Here is a 21,793-nt window from a genome sequence, read left to right as displayed (position 1 = left end):
TGCACCCTATTTAAATGATTTAAATGCAATGCTAATGATTATATATTTCCATTAATTCATTAATTTATTCTAAAAATACTTTCGAACCCCCACTATGTGTCAGGAACCATGCTAGATATTGTTGAAAATATGATGATGAATACGATATGGTTCATGACTTCAAGGTTTTCATAGGCTATTTTGGGAGACAGGTAAATTAGAACAGACCCTTGACATTTGTGAACGACTATTCATTGTTTCAACTATTCAATTCACAAACAGCCTCAAAGATCCATGACATGAATTTAATTGTATTGAGAATAATTATACTGATATTATGGGCTGTTGAAAGGATTAACTGAGATAATGCATTTTTAAGCACCTAGGATGCATCTATTTTTTCAAATAAATGTATTTATTTATTCTTGGCTGCACTGGGTCTTCGTTGCTGCATGCAGGCTTTCTCTAGTTGCAGAGAGCAGGGGCTACTCTTCATTGTGGTGCGTGGGCTTCTCATTGCGGTGGCTTCATTGCGAAGCACAGGCTCTAGGTGCGTGGGTTTCAGTGGTTGTGGCACATGGGCTCAATAGTTGTGGCTCGCGTCTAGAGCAAAGGCTCAGTAGTTGTAGCACATGGGCTTAGCTGCTCCGCGGTATGTCGGATCTTCCCAGACCGGGGCTCGAATCCGTGTCTCCTGCATTGGCAGGCGGTTTCTTAACCGCTGCACCACCAGGGAAGCCTCCTAGGATGTATTTAAATCAAGAGCACTGTAAAAATCTTGTACAAGGGGACTCATGTGGCTAGCCAAGCCAAACACAGGGTAACTGGGATGGTTGCAAGGAGGAGGGACTATGGGCAGAATATCCATTCTCCAGTTTGGGGGAGAGATGACATATATACATATAACCAATAAAAACATGGAAAAATGGTAGAACATGAAAAAATATATGAAATCAATTGTAGGAATTGTAAAACATAAGTCACAGTCCAACTTCTTATGTGGCACTAGTTTTAAAAATCACAAAGTATTTATCAAGATTGAAAAGAAGGGGTTTCCCTGGTGGCGCAGTGATTAAGAATCCGCCTGCCAACGTAGAGACACAGATTCAAGCCCTGATCCGGGAAGATCCCACATGCCACGGAGTGACTAAGCCCGTTCACCACAACTACTGAGCCTGCGCTCTAGAGCCCATGAGCCACTACTACTGAAGCCCGCGCGCGTAGAGCCCATGTTCCGCAGCAAAATAAACCACCACAATGAGAAGCCCGCGCACTGCAACGCAGAGTAGCCCCTGCTTGCCACAATAGAGAAAGCCCGCGTGCAGCAACAAAGACCCAACGCAGCCAAAAATAAATTAAATAATTAAATAATTTTTTTAAAAAAAGGATTGAAAAGATGAAGCATGAGCGCACTGGTGTAAATCCAGTGAAGATCATTCCTCCTGCCATTTCCACCTAGATAAAGTTCTGCTTCCCTGTCTGCACAAATATAGTTGTTCATATCAATACTTACACAGCTTTGCATCACTTAGAACACAAATTTATGACTCATCTTATCTATCAATCTTTGTTAACTCTGATGACATTATTTGAAATTGTCAAAAGAAAACTTTTTTTTCCTCCCTGGCCTCCTTTCATCAAAAATGTTCTGAGCAGCCTCTGTTCTCTGTCCATTTGTCTCTCTCTTTCAGCTTTTACTGTTTTTTTTCCTGCTATTGCTTCTTCCTTGCCTCATAAGAATTGTTTGGTGAGGTTGCTCAGATAGAATGGGTCTCAGGACTTCCCTGGTGGCCCAGTGGTTAAGAATCCGCCTGCCAATGCAGGGGACACGGGTTCGAGCCCCGGTCCGGGAAGATACCACATGCTGCGGAGCAACTGAGCCCGTGCGCTACACCTACTGAGCCTGCGCTCTAGAGTCCGTGAGCCACAACTACTGAGCCTGAGCGCTGCAACTACTGAAGCCAGCGCGCCCGGAGCCCGTGCTCTGCAACAAGAGAAGCCACCGCAATGAAGAGTATCCCCCGCTCGCCACTAGAGAAAGCCCATGCACAGTAATGAAGACCCAATGCAGCCAAAAATTTTAAAAAAAATTTTTTTTAAGAAAATAAAAAATTAGTGTCTCAGAGACTGGAGAAAGCAACTGGTGTCCTAGTGTGTTTGAAGGTTCAGGACCTTGGACAGCAACACAAGTGCCCTCCCCATTTAAACACTCATCATACTCTGCCTATACAGTCAATAATGAGCAGGAATCATAAATGTGTCTGTCAGGGACCTGCCATAAGACTCAATCTGATAAGTGTTATCCCAGCAGAATAAACAAAGTGCTGTAGGAGACTTAAAGAGGGAGAGATTTAACCTTCTTAAAGAATCTGGGAGGGCTTCCCTGGTGGCGCAGTGGTTGAGAGTCCACCTGCTGATGCAGGGGACACGGGTTCGTGCCCCGATCCGGGAAGATCCCACATGCGGCGGACCGGCTGGACCCGTGAGCCATGGCCGCTGAGCCTGCACGTCCGGAGCCTGTGCTCCGCAACGGGAGAGGCCACAACAGTGAGAGGCCCGTGTACCGCAAAAAAAAAAAAAAAAAAAATCTGGGAAAGTTTCGTATAGAAGGTGATACCATACTGGGACCTCAGAGAATAACAGTCATAGTATACAGCTGTTTGAGCTAAAGTGGATCTCAGTTTTATACAAGTTTAGTTTAAAAACAAAGTTTTGCTTAGTGTATCAGGAGTAGAAATGGCTACATACAACAGAAAACCTAAATAAATAACTTAAAAAACAAGGTAGAAGTTTGTAAAAAAGTCCACAGACAGTCGATATAGAGCTAATATGGAGACTTCACAGTCATTAGAAACCCAAGATCCTTATGTCTTTCTCTTCCACTATCCTTAGTGGTTTCCTTTCTGAAGGGCAGCTCATGACCCAAGATAGCAGCTCAAACTTCAACTCTTCCATCTATATTCTAAGCAGAAATAAGAAGAGGGCAATAATGGTACCTCTGTTATCTAAGTGAGCCTCTTTTAAGGTGATGTCCTGGAAGTTCACCCTACAACTTCCATTCACAACTCACTGGTCATCCCTAGCTACAAGAGAGATTGGGCAGGGGCTTCCCTGGTAGTGCAGTGGTTAAGAATCCGCCTGCCAATGCAGGGGACACGGGTTCGAGCCCTGGTCTGGGAAGATCCCACATGCCGCGGAGCAACTAAGCCTGTGCACCACAACTGCTGAGCCTGCACTCTAGAGCCCGCGAGCCATAACTACTGGAGCCCGTGTGCCACAACTACTGAAGCCTGCATGCCTACAGCCTGTGCTCTGCAACAAGAGAAGCCACCGCAATGAGAAGCCCTCGACAACTAGAGGAAGCCCACGCACAGTAATGGAAGACCCAACGCAGCCAATAAATAAATAAATAAATAAATAAGAGATTGGGCAATGTAATATTTTGGGTGGACACATTAAAGCCCATAACAAAATCAGAATTTTGTCAGTAAGAGAGAAGAGGAGAATAAATATTAGATAGGCAATCTGCAGTCTCTGCCACATTTAGTAAACCCCATAAGTGACCTTGGGGGTCATGTTCCCTGTATCCCAGAGCCTAGCACAGTAAATGAAAATATGCATGAATAAACTGCATTTTGGGGAAATTGTGAGGTCTCTAATTCCTCATGGAGGGTTCTCCTCACTGCACTCTTATTTCCCAGAGTTTGTACTCACTGATCCTTGTTCCCCTCTGAAGTCACCCTGAGCAGATCTGCCTTTTTCTTACAGGGCAAACATTTAGATATCTGGAGACACTTCTCATGCCCTGTCCTCTTCCCCCCGATCTTTACTTTTCCAGGACCATGACCTCCACCGTCTCGGCCATTTCTCATAAGACACGACTCCTGGGTTCTCCCTTTCAATTTGGTTTTATGGCAGTTTTGTTCCAGCCTGAAGCCGGGAATGAATGAATCCATTTCAACCATAGGCAGGACTTAATTTCAGGTACTCTCTGGTCTCCAAACTGACTAAAATAAGGCCTTATAAATTATTTTATTAAATTTCCCTACAATTAAACCTCTTACAAAAAAGATGGAAAAAAGGGAGACACATGCAAAGTAAAACACCATCCTGAAAGCTGTTACTTGATATTCACAAAATATTACCTCCCCTGTGTTTTATATGAATAGCTCCTGGCATAGTAGAGATTTGCCTTTTGGTTCCAGCTCCAGGTGCTGCTTCCCTGCTTCCCGTGGGAGTTGATCATGCAGGTCATGTACCCCTATCTCTTTTCTCTTCAAAGCCTTGGGTCTCTCTGATTGAAACACTATTCACACACTGTACCATGGGGCTCGCACTCTCTACCCTGAAGAATCAGTGGGAGCTTTCCTAGAAGATACAGCCTCTAACCCAAGGCCTCAAATTTGGCTGATCTCCCATTAAACGTCCTACCCACCTTTGGGTCCAGCCTATCTTTCTGCTTCTGCATTCCTGGATTAACTCTGCTTTCACATATTTTATGAATATATACACCCACTCATGTAACCACCACAGATCAAGACAGAATATTTATTGCTCCCTGGAAGGCTCCTTTGTACTTCCTTCCAGTCAATACCTACCCCTCAACAATTGCCACTATTCTGGTTAGTTTTGCCTGCTTTTGAACTTCAGATCAGTGGAATTTGCCTGTAGGTACTTTTTTGTCTGCTTCTCTCCTTCACCATTATGTCAGAGAGATCCATCCACGTCGTGTGTAGCAGTGTTTTGCTCTTCTCCATTGCTGTGTCGATTGTGGCAAGTGATTCAAATATTTCAATTTGAGTCTAGTATGTGGCCAGGATTGAGAACTGTGGCTCTGGAGTCAGAAAAAACAGGGTTGGAATCCTATCTTTGTGACCTGGATTTGTTCCTGAAATGTCCATCAGCAGGTGCTCTTTGGGCTCGACTAGACATTTGGCCTCACTCAGTTACCATAGGCCTCATTTGGCATCACATTAACTAACAAGGGGCCAAGGTAAGAAACAGCATGCCAACAGGACAGCACCTGGTACTTCTCTTCAGCAGGAGTTCTTGTGGTAATCCAGCGGTTAGTCTTCTTTGGCTCCCCCGGCCCAAGGAGACAAAATCACCCCAGTGAATGGGGCAACAGCCTTAGCTTAGAAATGCCCTGTCCCAAATAGGAATCAATCCCTTGTGTCCCACAGGCATAGCTTTCAGGTTCTCTGTGGGAGATGAACCTAGTCCCAAGAGTCACTGTGCTTAAGGTGGCCCAGAGCCATGGCTTCTCACCAGGTACTTATATATCCTGGGCCAGATGCACTTTACCAATCAGGGGTTATTTTTACTATAAGCAATGCTGCCTACTACTATAGCTGATATTGCACCTTTATTACACTTCCAGGGAGACAGAGCTGTAAAGTTAGCCCAAATTTGTCCTAAGAGAAGGAGAACGTAAAATGTTCTATTCATACCTCCTTCAGCTGACATGCTGACCTTTATAGAATAGTTAACCAACAAGGTTAGGTCTGAAAATGTCCCTGTTCCTTGAGTTAAAATCAGTATTTGGCACATGAAGATGCTTAATAAATGTTTGTCAATGAGCAAATTAATGATAAATAACAACAAAACTACTTGACTTCTACGTTATCTTGGGCAAGTCTTACTTTCTGTTACATCCCTGCTACCTCTTTTGTAAAATGGGAATAATAATAGTTCTTATCTCTACAAGATTGTTGCAAGGATTAAATCAGATAAAGTATGTAAAAGATATTATGAACAGCTACACTTGAACTTTATTATTATAGATGGTGAGAGGAAGCTTAAAGAGAGAAAGGGATTTGCACCAGGTCACAAATGGTGGCAGAAATGCTCAGGTCTCCTGACTCCCAGCCCAGTGCCTGTCCATAATAGCACATGGCTCCTTACCCAGTTAATGTGTAGAAAATCATAAATCTCAAACCAATTAGTATTTTTGTCCAGGAGAGAAAACGTTTGTGAAGGTCGACTTTGCACGGCAGACTCGTCACCCGTCCTTCACAGAATACAGTCCATTCAGGGTACTTCTCCTAGCATTATGGGTGAAATCAAGATTTTTCTCAAGGGCATGAGAAAAAGTGAAAATTGTGTTCTTAGCTTGCTGCTGATGAGCAGACAAACGGCAAACAGAACCTCTAAGCATTCATTCTTGAAAGCTCTGGTTCCTTTTTCCTTTCCAACAGCCACTGCAGGGAGAGGGATGTAAAAAGCAATATGATCAGAATGTAACGAAGGAACAAATCTCACTAGGAGTCAAATACCATTGTTTGTTTTTTTTTTTTTTTTTTAAAAAGGCACCATGGCAGAAGCCCAAAAATCAGAGGCTTCCCCCAGTGCTCTCTGAATCCATTCTTTTTAAGCTGTTAAAAACACCCTTAAAATAAACCTGCCATCTTGTGAGGACAGGAAGAAGGTTGCCTGTCTTTCCACCACCATCTGCAGGGCTAGCTCAGCTTTAGGCTTCCTTGAGCCACACTCCCCCGCCTCCAGCCTGTTCTTTACAACATGTCAGGGTGGGGTTGATTATAGTCTTTTTCCCTAACTTAGCAAAATTTAGTTCCAGTTAAAATTTGAAGTGAACCAAGAAGAGACCGTAGAGATTGTAATTCACTTCACAGTGCACTTTATTCTTGTAATTTCTCTTTCTCTAATAAAGTTGACCCTGGAACAACGCGGGAGTTAGCGGTGCCCACCCACCGCACGGTTGAAAATCCCTCTAGAACTTATAGTCTGCGCTCCTCACCTGGAGTTCCTTCATATCCCAATTACTGTATTTCATATCTGCGGTTCCACGTCCACGGATTCAACTAACCGCTGATTCAACAGTGGATTTTATAGTATTTGAGAAAAAAATGCGCGTGTAAGAAGATCCTTGCAGTTCTAACCTGTGTTGTTCAAATGTCAACTGTAAGTTCTAACACTGTGCTTGATCCATTTGTATTTATCAGTCTGAGTTTGGCTCAGGTTAGTTTGTAAGTAGGTTCAGGGCTCGGGCTACGTCTAGCATTAGAGCTTGGTCTACTACTGGGGTCATGGCTCAGACTGTGGTTGGTGTCAGGGTTCACCGGGTAGCTGTGAGTAGGGCTCAGTCTGTGGTGGGCTATGAATGTAGTCTGTGATTAGGAAAGAGACCTGTCTATGATCAGTATTAGGGCTCAGTCCGTACTGGAATCAGGTCTCAGCCTGCAGCAGAAATCAGATTTGTTTGTGGTGAGCGCTACAGTTCAATCCATAGCTGGGGTTATAGCAGGATAGGGCTCTCTTCCAGGAAAGAAGAGCAGGAAGCATTGATCAGGAGTAGGAAACGTCCATTCAGGGGCTGTTAGACCAGAACACTGAGCAGATGGGGAACCAGAGAAGCGAGGTGTGTCAGGGCGGATCAAGATTGAGTTGCGACCCCCATCAAGATGGCTTAAATTAAAAAGACTTACAGTATCAAGTGTGGGTGAGAATGCGGAGCATTTGAAACTTTCTTGTATTACGGGTAGGAGGATAAATTGTACAACAGTATTGAACAACTGTTTGGCAGTATATATAAAGCTAAGTGTGCATATACCCTGTGGTTCAGCACTTCCACTCCTGGAATGAACAAACAACTGTTACATACAACATGGATAAGTCTCACAATATAGCGTTAAGCAAAAGAAGACAGACACCAAAGAGTAGATATTTTATGAGTCCATTTATGTGAAGTTCAAAAACAGGCAAAATTAATCTGCGGTGGCTAGGAGCCAGAATAGGGGTTATATTTAGGGGGTGGTATGTGCAGGAGAGGCCTGAAGGAGCCTTCTGGAAAGATGGTATGGTATATATTTTGAACTGGATGGTGATTACACAGGTGAACATATATAAAAATTCACTGAGATGAACATTTGTACACTTTACCGCATGTAAGTTATATCTCAATGTGAAAAAAAGAAAAAATACAGAAGTGTGGTTGGTTACAGACTAGCTGGGAGTTAATTCCACAGTCCTGACTTTTCTGCCATGACAATTGTGATGTTACTGCCATGGTTTGTTGAGCCTGGCGGGTAGGCCTGAGGGGTTTTGGGGATGAGAGGGTGCAGCCCTTGAAGCAACCGCATTGGGCAATAATGTAGTATAAAAAGCCATAGACTTGGAGTCAGAAGTCCTGAGTTTGGATCTTAGCACTCTGCTTAGTATCTAATACAGTGGGAAGCACTGGTGTGTTGTAATCGGTCATGAGGTGAGTTACAAATTATTCATTGGTAATTATAAATCACTGAAGCTTTTAGGAATTTTCTCTCAATTTATTTGAATTCATAATACATGCACTTGGTTAAAAACAAATTAAATCTTATAAAAGAGTATACAGTGAAAGGTCCATTTTCCTCTCATCCTTGAGTCCGAACACCAGTCCCCCATTCTCTCTCTTGAGAGGCAACCATTGTCATCAGCTTCGTAAATACCCTTCCAGAGATATTCTATGCATGTTCATGAATGATTTCCTTGAAGAAAATCAGAGCAGTTTCAAGGTATGCATATAATAATGTTGCTTGCATACTGAATGCTTTATTTTCAAAACTGAATAAGGTTTTCATTATAAAAATAATACATGATTATTTACAAATCGTGTAAAGTAAAAGTGAATGCTCCCTCCATCCATTCTGCCACGTCTCACTCCTCAATTCCAGGGTTAACCACTATGAACGGTTTCCTGTGTGGCCTTTCTGACAGCTTTAGGCATGTGTAAACATACATAGAATATTACTGTAAATAGTAAATTTGCAATCTGATTTGTTTTCATCAACAATATATCAAAGATATAGTTCCACATGAATTGCATATAGCTCTTCTTACCTTTCTTAAAGGCTGTGTAACATCAAATACTTTCCAAAGGTAGAGAAAGAGATGAAGATATGGCAGGAATTACACTGGGGAGTGTGTCCACCTGAAAGCATCATCTCTCAAAATGTTCCAGAAGAAAAAATGTTGAAAGCAGCTGATTTACTCCATTTGTGTCTCAGTTTCTCATCTGCAAAATGGAGACAATAATGAAAGCCCTGATTGCCTCACAAGATTGTCAAGAGGATTACACAGAAGGAGAATGAATGACAGAGTACTTCGAAAACAGAAAAGTGCTGTGCAGATGTGGGAGACTGTTATTCCTGGAAGGGAGAAGGAAGGGGCAGTAGTTCCAGGATCTAAAGTCTAACAACCACCACTAATAATAATTGCTTTTCCTGCCCTTCTTCGCCAAATGGACAGTTCATCTTTGCATAATAATTGTGAACATTTGTTAAGCTCTTACTTTGCCAGGCATTCTTCTAACATATATATATATATATATATATATATATATATACACACACACACATATATATGATATATATTATGAGATAGGTACTCTGATTATCTTCATTTGACTATGAGGCAATTAAGGCTGACATAGTTGCCAGGTGGCGGTCTTATTTCTGAACTGTGCCAAACTCTGTGCTATTCATTTTGAAGGCTTTTCCAGGCTTCAACTATGTGGTTGGGCTGAGACTTAGACAGGGATTATGCACTGAAGAAAGAAGGGGTTCATTCCACTGGTACTAAAACATAAAAAGCAACAAATGACTCAAAATCCTGGGTCTCATAGGTAGTCAGTCACACAGGTGGTCACACTGCCGCCTGCTCCGAGACCTTTCTTGACTCCCCTCTGCTAAGTAAAAGCCAAGCTCCTCAGCCTGGTGTTCCAAATCTTCCTTAGTTCAGTCAAATAACCTTTCCAGGCCTTTGTTTTATACTACAGGAACTTCTAAACCTGTCATTCATACCTTTTTGGGAACCTGTTAGAGGTTAAATTGTGTCCCCTTAGAAAACGTATGTTGAAGTCCAACACATACCTCAGAATGTGACCTTGTTTGGGAATAGCATCGTTGCAGATGTAATTCGTTATGATGAAGTCCTGCAGGAGTAGAGTGGACCCCTAATCCAATATGTCCTTATGAGAAAATGACCACATGAAGAGACAATCAGGGAGAATGCCATGTGACCATGAAGGCAGAGGTTGGAATTATTGAGCTGCAAGCCAAGGAACGCCAAAGATTGCCAGTAAACCACCAAGGGCTAGGAAGAAGCAAGGAAGGATGCCCCTACAGGTTTTGAAGGGAGAGTGGTCCATCCAATACCTTGATTTGGGACTTCTAGCCTCCAGAACCGGGAGACAATACATTTCTGTTATTTTTAGCTGGCTGGTTCGCAATACTTTGTTACCACAGCCCCAGGAAACTAATGCAGAACCTCAGCCATTTAACCCCCTGATACTGCATCAAGCCAAGATGCATCAGGCCTTCTTTTTTCCTGTCCCATTCCTGTTCTCTCAGCCAGCCATAGCATCCTTGGCATTTTGCTAGTACAACCCAGACAATCACAGCCATGACATTCCCCATCTCTTCTGGCAGGCAACACACCAATGGTCTGTTTACTTCCCGACACACTCTGCGCAGGGCCAGTCAGGTCCCCTGCCCCCTGCCTCTTCCTGGCTCAGGGCCAGCCCAGCCCCTTTGGGGAGACAGTAGATTGAAGCCCCCTCCTACGTTGCCTAGGCGACAGTGCCTGAGTGCCCTGGAGCCAAGCAGCTGTGGCTACAGGGAAGGGAGGGACCAAGGGAAGGGGGAAGGGAGGAGGAGGACTACAGGAAAGACCTAAGGAGAGTCCTTAAAAGTGGCTCTCGTACAAACGCAGAAGATGAAATTAAAACTGCCTCACCATAACCAGCCTTATAAGGCAAAATGCAAGACTTGAGATGGAGAGGAAAGACTTTACTCAGAGGATTCTATACAGAGTTCAGCTCTGTGGGTCTTTGAGTCCAAACCCTGTTGAAGCCCATGCTTTGAGACCTTTTGACAGCATGAGCGATCAAAAGATAAAATTCAGGCAAATGGGGACTGGCATTTTGCATACCAAGAGCAAGTCTTCTATAAACTGCCTTAAGGTGCACAGTAAATGAAGAGAAAGATGCCTGCGATTTTTAGTTCCCCGTAAGTAATGCCTGCTGTGTGGAGGGAAACAGACAGGGTGCTGGTTAGTTGGGGAGGGAGTACAGGGAGGAACAAGAAGTTATACTTGCCCTCAAGGAGCACATTGTCCTTCCTTCAATAATTACTGCAGCAATGGACTTCTATAGTTGCATGCTGGAACATTCCAAGGCAATTTTTCTTAGTCCATGGGGTTAGGTAGGGCTTCAGGGGGGCATGGAACTCAGTCCTAATCAATCAGGTTAACACAGTGCCCTGGCCACAGATTTGTACAGAGGTGGGCACGCACCCAATCTTAGCCAATAATGAGTTGTGAGTCTTTTGCTAGGATTGCTGAGAGGAATACATGTTTTCTCTTCTGTGCTAGGAGCTACCATCACCATCCTGCCACCACATGGAATCTTGCATGAAGCCAACATGGTGGCAATCACAGCTGAGAGATGGAGGAAGATTGGGAGCTGATGACATCATTTGAGCCCCTGAATGAAGCCAATACATTCTATGTTTCTTAACGTGGTTTCTGTTACTTCCAATTCAAAATGTTCAATAAAAGATAAGTTAGAAACTCTTTTAACTGATTAACCAGATTAACCAATGCTTTTCATTCCCTATATAAAATACACTGATTTATGCCCTTGTATACTGAACACTCACAGCCAATGGCTGCTTTTCTGGTATTTTGTCCCCCAAACTGTTTATGTTACTTGTATTTATTACTGCAATTTTGTTAATTAATTAAATATTAAGTAACTGCAGAAACACAAGTGCAAAAAGATAGACTTCCTGGTCCTATGAAAACTAAATTAAATGCTTTTGAAAGACTTGATATAAAGTATTTCAAAATTGCTTTGGGTTTAGATATGGATACACACATAGTTAAAAATGAAACAATAAAAATATGGATGGGTTTTACACTCATCTTTGGAAGGGTCTTTAGGTTCCTTTTCCCCTCTAAAGAGCCCAATGCTGGACATAGTGGATGATACATAGTGGATGAGAAGGAGACCATTAATTGTCTCATAAGAAGCCTTGCAGCTTTGACCTGGGACACTTGGAACATTTACTCTAGGGGGAGCCAGGCACTCTGTAAGAAGTCTATCTATCCTGAGACCACGGTGCTTTTAGGAAGCCCAAACTAGCCACATTGAGAGAAAAAGAGATGCCCTGTTAACTCCCAGCTATTCCAGCCATCTCAGCTTAGGAACCAGAAAAGTGAGTGAGGAAGCCATCTTGGATATCTATCCCAGTTGAGCTTTCAGATGACTCTAGCCCTAGCGAGAATCTGACTGCAACCTTATAAGAGATTCTGAGTGAGAAACATCCAACTGAGCCCAGTTTTCCCTCAGAATCATGAGAAATAATAATAACTTATTAATAATACGGTTAGTTTGTTATATAGCAACAGATAACCAGTCCTTTGTGGATGAAAGGAAAGAGTTACAAGAAAAAGGAGGTGGCCTCTAATGTCAAATACCATCAAGAGATCATGGAGGATGAGAAAAGGCCATTGTGGTTAGCAACTGAGAAGTCATCATTGTCCTTTAAGCATTGCAGTTTCAATACAATGGTGGGAGCAGCAGCCAAACTGGAAGTGTTCTAGGGCAAGAGAGTGGTACGAAATTGATAAAATGGTAGATTGGTCTTTTTTCTTTCTTTCTTTTTTAATAGTTTAACATTCAGTGATGATCCTTGCCTGAATAAATTATCTTATTGGAGATTGCAAAATGGTGATTTTCTAATTCTATCAGTCCTTCTACATTTATTAGCTACATTCTTCTATAAAGGAGAGTTTTCCCTCATCAATTGGGAATGAACCTAATTTCTTCCAAAAATGGCAGGTTAAATGTTTCATTCTTTCTTTTAATTATCAATTTCCAGACAAAGAAGTTGGTGTCATAGTATTTCCATTGGTGCAAATGAGTTTTTTTCTCCTTTCACTCGTTCTCTCTTTGAGTATCATTATGGACTCACATGTGGACTCATGTATCACATTTATTCAATGTGTTACAATCAATTACAGACCAAGTTAGTCTTTAAAGAAGTAATGGAGGATAGGGCTAAGGATGTGGTCAGAAAATTCCTGGAAGAATACACTGGTTAAAGAAATACACACACACACACTCTTATCCTTATCAGTAATCAAAAAATGAAAATCAAAGCTATATAAAGGAGAAAAAACTATAAAATATTCAATTCTGCTACTGGATATATAACCCCCCCAAATTCTCACAGGTCACAATAAGGGACATATATGAATATATTCACAGCAGTATTGTTTTTGGTTGCTGGGAGCTGGAGACAATGTGGGTGTCCATAACTGAAGAAGTCCTTGAGCAAAATGTGGTGGATAAGTACTATGCAGTAGTTAGAAGCAATGGACTAGATCTTAAAAACATGTTGCTGCAAGGAAGAAAAAAAGAAAAAATATATCTTATAATACTATCTACATAAGAAAAAAACACATGCATCTAAAACAATGGTACACATTTCAAATAAACACCTGCAGACAGAAGGATGTACACTAAACAGACTGGAATGTTTTCCTACGGTGAGAAAGGGGAATGAGGTTGGAAAATATGGATAAAAGAGAATAAAAAATAAATAAACCAATGTGAGAGGCTTTGCAAGTCAGGAATAAGATCAAGTTAATCCCCTCTATTTAAGTAAAAATAAATAAATGACTAAATAAATAAATTGCTACTACAATCATTCTGGAAAGTAAAATCTTTAAAAACATTGACCTAGCAATTCTACTTTTAGGAATCTAGCCTAAGCAAATAGAAACTAACACTTGTTAGTGTTGTAACAGTGAGAAAAATGGTCAGCATGTGTTCCTTTGCCCTCACCCACACCCTGCAATATATATCCCCAGGTGTTTCAGGGAAGCCTCAGAGGTGTTTCACAGGTGTTTGTGATATGTTTGTGAACAAGTGTAGTCACGTGGTATTGGTACTTAAATTCATCATCTCCAGCTCCAGCCCCTTCCATTTGGCATTGCTATTTCCACTGCCTTTTCTGGGCATGGTTATGACTGTCACTGTCACTGTCACTCATCTGGAGTCCTTCAGTTGCTAAGGTTGCAGAGTGTTATTCTGCAGCATAGCCAAGACTATCTTGCTCTTCTTTTGGTTTTACATATTAGAAGTCTATCATTGTGGGACTTCCCTGGTGGCACGGTGGTTAAGAATCCGCCTGCCAATGCAGGGGACATGGCTTCGAGCCCTGGTCCAGGAAGATCCCAAGTGCTGTGGAGCAACTAAGCCTGTGTGCCACAACTACTGAGCCCGCGTGCTGCAACTACTGAAGTTCCTGTGCCTAGAGCCCGTGCTCCAAAACAAGAGAAGCCATCGCATTGAGAAGCCTGCACACTGCAACGAAGAGTAGCCCCCGTCGCCCGCGCGAAGCAACGAAGACCTAATGCAGCCAAAAATAAATAAATAATAAAGGTAAAGTTAATCTATCATTGTTACAAGTTTTCAGGAAATAACTCTTTCAGTATTTTCTTACAATCTCCCTCCTTTACCAACAGCCCCCCCCCCCAAATTTTTGCAAACCATGCTGGAAGACAAATGCAAGTAATAGATATGCTGGGCTGGAAAGTGAAATGGGAAATGTAAATCAAAACCACAATGAGATACAACTTCACATCAATTAGGATGGCTAGGCTAATATAAAAAATGGCGGCTTCCCTGGTGGCACAGTGGTTGAGAGTCCGCCTGCCGATGCCCCGTTCGTGCCCTGGTCCAGGAGGATCCTGCATGCCGTGGGGCGGCTGGGCCCGTGAGCCATGGCCGCTGAGCCTGCGCATCCGCAGCCTGTGCGTCCGGAGCCTGTGCTCCGCAATGGGAGAGGCCACAGCAGTGAGAGGCCCGCATACCGCAAAAAAAAAAAAAGAAAAATAACAAGTGTTGATGAGGATGTAGAGAAATTGGAACCTTTGTGCATTGTCGATGGGAATGTAAAATGGTGTAGCCACTGTGGAAAACATTTTGGTGGTTCCTCAAAAAGTTAAGCATAGAATTACCATATGATGCACCAATTCCACTCCAAGTTAGAATTCAACAGAATGGAAAGCAGGGACTCAAGTAATACTTGCATACCAATGTTCATAGCAATATTATTCACAATAGCCAAAGGTGAAAGCAACATAAATGTCCATTGATGGAGGAATGGATAGACAAAATGTGGTGTATACATACAATGGTGTATTATTCAGCTTTAAAAAATGAAATTCTGATACATGCTAACATGGTTGAACCTTGAAAACATTATGCTAAGTGAAATAAGCCAAAGTCAAAAGGACAAATATTGTATGAGGTACTTAGAATAGGCAAATTTGTAGAAACAGAAAGTAGAATGGAGGGAGGTACCAGGGACCCGGGGGAGGGGAGAGTGGGAGAATTATGTTTAATAGATACAGAGATTCTGTTTGGGATGATGAAAAAGTTCTGGAAATATATGGTAGTGATGGTTGAATATTGTGAATGTAGTTGCTATGGACCGAATTATGCACCACCCCCCACCCCCCCACCCCCGCCCAATTCATATGTTGAAGTCCTAACCTCCCAATGTGATACGATTTGTAGATGCGGTCTTGGGGAGATTTTAGGTTTTGAGCTCATGAGGGTGGGGCCCTCAAGATGAGATTAATGCCTTTATAAGAAGGGACACCAGAGAGTTTGCTCTCTTTCTCCCCCCACCATGTGAAGACACAGTGGGAAATCAGCATCTATAAGCTAGGAAGGGAGCTCTCACCAGAAACTGACCACGTTGGCATCTTGATGTTGGACTTTCAGCCTCCAGAACTGTGAGAAAATAAATTTCAGTTGTTTAAACCACCAGCCTATGGTATTTTGTTATGGCAGCCCGAACTAAGATAGTAGCTAATGCCACTGAGTTGTATACCTGAAAATCGTTAAAATGATAAAGTTATGATATGTATTTTTTACCACAATAAAACAAAATGGAAACAAAAAGTGAAAAGGGCAATTCTGGTATCTTGCCTCTCTTTGTAAATCTGCTGGTGCCAATCTTAGGACATTAGTAATTGTACAGTAGTGACTCTAGGCAACTCCCTCAGCCCTTCTGCCTTATATGAATGAGGTTAGTGAGGATTAGAGAAATAAACTGAATTAACCGGGATCGTAGTCCTCTCTTCCCCATCCTGTGTTCCCTACCTTCAGGAATGACACCACTCTCACCCAGTTGCCCAAGCCAAAAATCTGTCATCTTTGATTCTCTCTCACCTCCCTCAACAGCTATGTCTTGGTGATTCTACTAACTTAATATCTCTCTATTTCTACCATCTCTGCCTCAGTTTGGGTCACTTTCATCCCTTGCCTATTATGATAGCTTTTTACCTGGTTTTATTACCTCTCTTCATATTCCCTTCCAGTCTATTTTCTACAAAGCAGCCAGAGTCTTTCCAAAGTCTAATCTGATCATGTCACTCTCATTAAACCTTTCAGCTCCCTTTAGTTACTTGGGGTAAGTTCAAATGCCTCAACCCGGCACTCAAGACTCTTCATGGTCTTCTGGTCTATTCTTAACTCTCCAGTCTGATCTCTCAGCTCACCACCCAGGCTGTGCTCCAGCCCTATTAAACTTGCGGTTTCCTAAACACATCATGCTCGTCTCTCTTCCAGATCATTGCTGGAGGATGGAAATTTTCAGAGATAAAGGTCACAGGACACATGGATGTCATCCATTCTTTCTTTAACTGTCAAGGTGAGGCGGCCCAGGGCCTGGCCTGGCCCTCTCCCTTGTTTCTTCCTGTCCTGCAAGGCAGCCTCAGTGGGCTTCTTTAGTTACTGGATCAAACTGCTTTCCTGCCCCTTTTCTTCTAGGGGTGGTGGGCAAAACATGTGACCAAACTGAAGTTGTAAGAGCTGAAACTGGAGCTTGGGCTTTGGAGTGGAAATAGGCCTGATTTCATTCAAGGCTGTGAGACCTATCAAAAGAGATAAGAACGCTATAGCTTATGGGCATTCTACAGTAGGCATTGGGAACCAAACCCAGCTAGTGATATGATGTTACCTGCCTTCTCTGCGACCAGAAAGTCAAGGGTGGGATTCAGGAAATACTAGGTGCTTTGGCTGATTATAGTCTTAATGTCTTCCCCCAGTCTGCTCCACCTGGTAAACTCCTACTCATTCTTAAATTCTTAACTTCTAAGAATATATCTCACCAGCCTCCAAGGAGATGGCAAACTCTTTAAAGTCCTGGACTGTATCTCTATCAATGTATCCTAGTGTCTAGCATTGGTCACGATTGTATAAATGAAAAGATCATACACTTAGTTAAGTGTTAGGGTGTAATTTGAAATGTATGCTGCCGAAGATTCATCCTCACTTCTCTCATGCGGCCAGCCCACCACTGTAGCACCATGCCTTGTCAACTTGTAGTTCTCTCTCTACCTGCTCAGTCCCCGGTTGGTGGCTGCATGTTGGGAAAGGCTGAGCATCATATTTTATTGAAATGATCTATTCAGCAGTTTAGTTGCGCTCCTGCCCCCACGGCTGTACTTAGAGGCACCCCTAGTACAGGACTGACTTTATTTTGCTCCCTTATGGCTTTGATTTGAGAGTCAGAGAAACATGAAAGGAAAATGGGTTCAGTAACTAACATCAATCACATCCCAATCACATCCAAGGAGAGGAGGGTGCAAGGGGGTCATGAATCTGCAGAGTTCGTCTCTCATAAGAAAACTGTCAGCGCATCTCGAAAGCCTTTCTGCACCTCACAGTCTCTCCCTTTCTTGAGACTAGGCACAGCCGAGTTGGATGGCTTCCTGTCTTCTAACAACAAGGGGGTTTAAAGTAAGAAAGAGGAAGATAAAGTCAGAGAAAGGGGCGAGGGATCAGGCTGGCTTCTGCTCATAATTCAAGATGGGTCTCTAGACTCAGAGAAGGCAGCGCATCTCCATCTGTTTCGTTTCTGCTTCTGCTACCCTCTCTGGGTCCACAGGGACTGATTTACCACTGAGACATAGCCCAAGAAGGGAAGGGAGAGTTTCTTTCCTAAGTGTCTGAAAAGGAAAAAGTTCGAGGAAACAGCCAAGAGAGGGAGAGGAGAGGATTCCGTGGCTCTAGAGTGGGGAGAGGTGGAGGAAGGAGGCCGAGGCAGCACAACCCGTGGAATGGGAGCCTGCGGGCGGGCGGGCGCGCCGGCGGGCAGCAGCTACCCGGGACAAGCCCCCGCCAAACTCGCGGGCGCCGACATCGGCGCCACAGGCAGCCGCGGCGGAGCCCCAGGCACCGCCGGGCCTGGGTGGCGCGAGGCCTTGCCCCGGAGGCCCGCGGCCTTACCCCAGAGGCGGACCGGGGGCGGAGCAGCCCCCGAAACTGGGCTCTCCCGGCGGACGGCCCTTAGCCTCCCCGCCTCAGCCGCAGAAGATGCCCCACGGCGCCGCCCGCCCAGCCCGTGAGCCTCGGCCGGCCGAGGAGCTCGCCGCCCATTGGCGGCGGCGGCGCTGCGTCCCCACCCCCCTCCGCGTCCCCGCCCCCTCCGCTGCCGCCGCCGCTTCCCGGCTCCTCCTCCTCCTCCTCCGGGAACCGCCTCCGTCGCTGCCGCCGCCGCCGCCGCCGCCGCCGCCGCCGCCGCCGCCGCCGCCGCCGCCGCCGCCGCCGCCGCCGCCGCCGCCGCCGCCGCCACCGCCGCTGCCAGCCCGGGCCCAGCCAGCGCCCGCCGCGCCGGAGTCGAGTCGCAGCCGGAGCTGCTGCTCGCGGCCCCGCCATGAGCGGAAGCGCCGCCGCCGCGGTCGCCGCCGCCGCCGCCTCAGCAGCCGCGGCCGCCGCGCACTTCCAGCCTCAGTCGTCGTCTCCCAGGCCGGGCCCCGCCGAGCTCGGGCCCCCGCGCCGTCCGCGCCCCCTGCCGCCGCCGCCCCGGCCCGAGCCCGCTGCAGCCGGCCGCCTCAGCCCTCCGGGCCACGGGCCTCTCCGGGCAGGCGCCCAGGGTGGCGGCGCCTGCGGCCGAGCGCCGGGAGCAGGTACGGGGTCCAGGAGCGGGCCAGGCGGGGAGGGGCGTGGGTTGGTCTCGGGTGTGTGTGTTGGGGGGCCGCCCAGAGGCGTGTGGTCCAGCCGCCCGGCCCCGCGGCGGGGGTGGAGCGTTGTCCGGGTCAGGTTATTCCGGCCCCGGAGCCCCAGTGAGCCCTGTGTCTCCGCTGCGCGGAGCGGCTCACAAAGCGTTTTCACCCCTGGTGGGTAACCCCCTCCCCTAGGGTGGGCAGGGCAGGACCTCTCTAGGTCTCCTCTGGGCGGCGGAGGAAACGGAGGTTTACAGGGGGAAGTGACTTGCCCAAGGTCACATAGCCGGCGAAAGTCGTAACCTGGCTGGGACCCAGGGTCACTATGGGCCGGCGCGGGCCCGGAGCAGGGGGCGCTGGGAGGAGGAAGAGCCCCTATCCCCGGAGAACCGAGAGAGATTGATCGCGGAGGAGGGGGCGCTAGGCCTCGGCCCCAGGCACGCCCACCCAGCGCTTTTGGGGCTGGCTTAGGAGAAAGGATCTCTTGCAGGCTGGGACGGAGGAGAGCGGCGGCTGATTTGGAGGATTCGTGGTGTCCTGGGGAGCCGCAGGGGGAGAGACTCCTGTGAGGTTGTCCTCTCTGGGAAGAGGGCTTTCTTGAGTGAGTGGGTCAGAGCTTCGGAAAGTTCTTATTGCGGGGACCATTTGGTCTCTGCCAGGCCACCTTTCCCACCACTGCACGGACGAAACCAATCCAGCTGGAATTAATAGGTGGGAGGCCTGCCTGCTTTTGTGGAGACGCCTGTAAGGTGTCTTTTTCACGAAATGGCCCGAGTTTCGTTCCTGCCCCAAACAAGTGTATATATGGCCCTAGTAAAGACGTTTCTGCCACAGAAAGCCAAATGAGGTTTTCCCAGGTGGTCTGGACCTGTCACACTTGGGGAACCCCCAGAGAAAGCACAGCTATCCCAGGCGTGAAGGGGTAGGAAGTGAGAGGATTGGGACAGGTCACCCACCTGCCTGGCATGGAAGAGGGCCATGTACTGCATGGGATTCCCGTTTTTCTTTTGGGTGGGTTGTTTTTATTGTGGATGCATCTTGGAAAGGGACTTGGGGTTCTAGAGGCAACGGAGAGAGAGTAGTGTTATAGTCAATGAAGAGGGTCCTGTGGAGTTAGAAAACAGAAGCTGTAGAATGGGGGAAAAGGAGGAAATTTAGTCATTGTGGGGGAAGGGAGATGAAAGGGTTGCTTGAAGGGAGGGGGACAGTGTCTACTGCAGAGAAAAAGATTGGGCTGTTTTAAAGAGGGAGCCAAAGGTAATGAGCTTGAAAGGAGTCTGTTAGAGGTGGATGGTATCGTACAAGGTTGAGTAATAGGTATTGGTCTGCAATCACATCATTTTCTTTGAGTAAAGACAGTTGTAAGTACTTTTACATAATGTTTTGGGTACTCCCCATCCCCCCCATTCTCTCTCATGTTCTAAGGCTGCAGGCCCGTAGTATTGTCTTGGAAGTAAGCCTTGACAAAAGAGGGAAGGGAAAGACTAATTAGCAAATGCATTAATTAGGGCTCTTTGTCCAAGATGATTCCTTGTTTAAGTCAGCTGTTTTCTTGCTCCCCTCCCGCACCCTTTCCAGTTGTGGTGGCTGTTGGCAAGGTTCTTTGGGAAGAGCTGCCCTGATTCAGACTAGATGGGTTAAATTTTTCTAAAAAACTGAGAAAAACATATTTGACAGATACATATATATATATAAGTATGAAAATTTACTTGTCAAGGACTTAAAATCAGGGAAGTGCAAATTGAAACATCAGTGACATGCCATTTCACACTCATCAGATTGGCAGAAATTAAATGCTGTGATAACCAAGTGTTAGTAAGGTTATGGGGAAATCACCTTTTATATACTGCTAGTGGAAATGTAAATAGATACAGTCGCTCTGGAGGGTAGCATAGTGATGTCTAGCTGAAGGAGGGCAAGCAAATCCGTTCACCTAAAATGCCCATTTCTGGGTATATACTTTAAGAAATCTTTGCACACTTGTCCAAGAAAATAAGTACAAAAGAAGTACAGGAATGTTTATTGCTGCTTAAATGTCCACCAATAGGGAAATACATAAATTGTTAGATAGTCCCACACAATTGAATATTAGAGCACTGTGAAAAATAAACTATAGCCACATGCATTAAAATGGTTGAATCTTACAAACATAACAGGGGCTGGGGGAGTAAATAACAGAAGAATTATTAGAGAATGTTTCCACTTGCATAAAATCTGAAAACATGCAAAATAATATTGTCTGTGTCTGTGTACATATGTAGTAGTAGTATAAAAACATTCATGGTAACAACTAACACCGAATTCAGAGTAGTGGTTATCTCTCAGGAGAGTGGGTGAGGAATGGGATTGATCAGGGGTACACAGAGGGCTTTAGTTATATCTAGTATTCTGTTATTAAACCTGAATCAGATAATTGCAAATTAAGATCTGCTTATCTTGGATGTAGGGTACAGAGATATTTAAATATTTTTCAGATGTTTGAAATATTTCTCAACATGCAAAATAATTTCTTGTTTACATAGTAGAGGGTTTTTGTCCCTTAATAGTGAAACTCTAGCTACAGGATCCAGCCCAGCACAGCCTGTTAGGCATGCTGGCTGGTGATCCTTTTCTCACCCCATTCTGACCCGCAAAGCCTAGTTTTGTGATGGATGACTTTTATTTTGGAACAGCTGATAGGCACGTGGAGGATTTCCCAGTCTTTCTAAACTTCCTGGTGGACCTAGGTCAGCAGTTTGAATTTTGTCAAAATATAAGTGCTCCAGGACATTCTGATCTATCAAATGTAGGG

At 45.0% G+C, this 21,793-nt stretch overlaps 1 protein-coding gene across 5 annotated transcripts in view; it reads left to right on the top strand.

Annotated features, from left to right (window-relative positions):
• Positions 1 to 18,611: 18,611 nt before the first annotated feature.
• The window catches only part of RNF38 (ring finger protein 38), a 123,714-nt gene continuing 120,532 nt past the window's right edge, over positions 18,612 to 21,793 (top strand). For 3 of the 5 annotated variants that reach the window (XM_089913399.1, XM_089913398.1, XM_089913397.1), the window contains exon 1: positions 18,612 to 18,966. In XM_089913399.1, the coding sequence (XP_089769525.1) occupies positions 18,714 to 18,966 (253 nt within the window). In that variant the 5' untranslated portion in view covers positions 18,612 to 18,713. The remainder of the gene's footprint in view (positions 18,967 to 21,793) is intronic. The other 2 variants (XM_089913400.1, XM_022600284.3) reach the window with 2 other exon arrangements.

Source organism: Delphinapterus leucas, chromosome 6 (assembly GCF_059928025.1).
Source record: "Delphinapterus leucas isolate spDelLeu-1000000601 "Yukka" chromosome 6, BTC_Dleu_Yukka2, whole genome shotgun sequence".
NCBI classification, from domain to species: Eukaryota; Metazoa; Chordata; class Mammalia; order Artiodactyla; family Monodontidae; genus Delphinapterus; species Delphinapterus leucas.
Note: the sequence above shows the minus strand (reverse complement) of the source record. Positions and strands in the feature narration are given on the sequence as shown.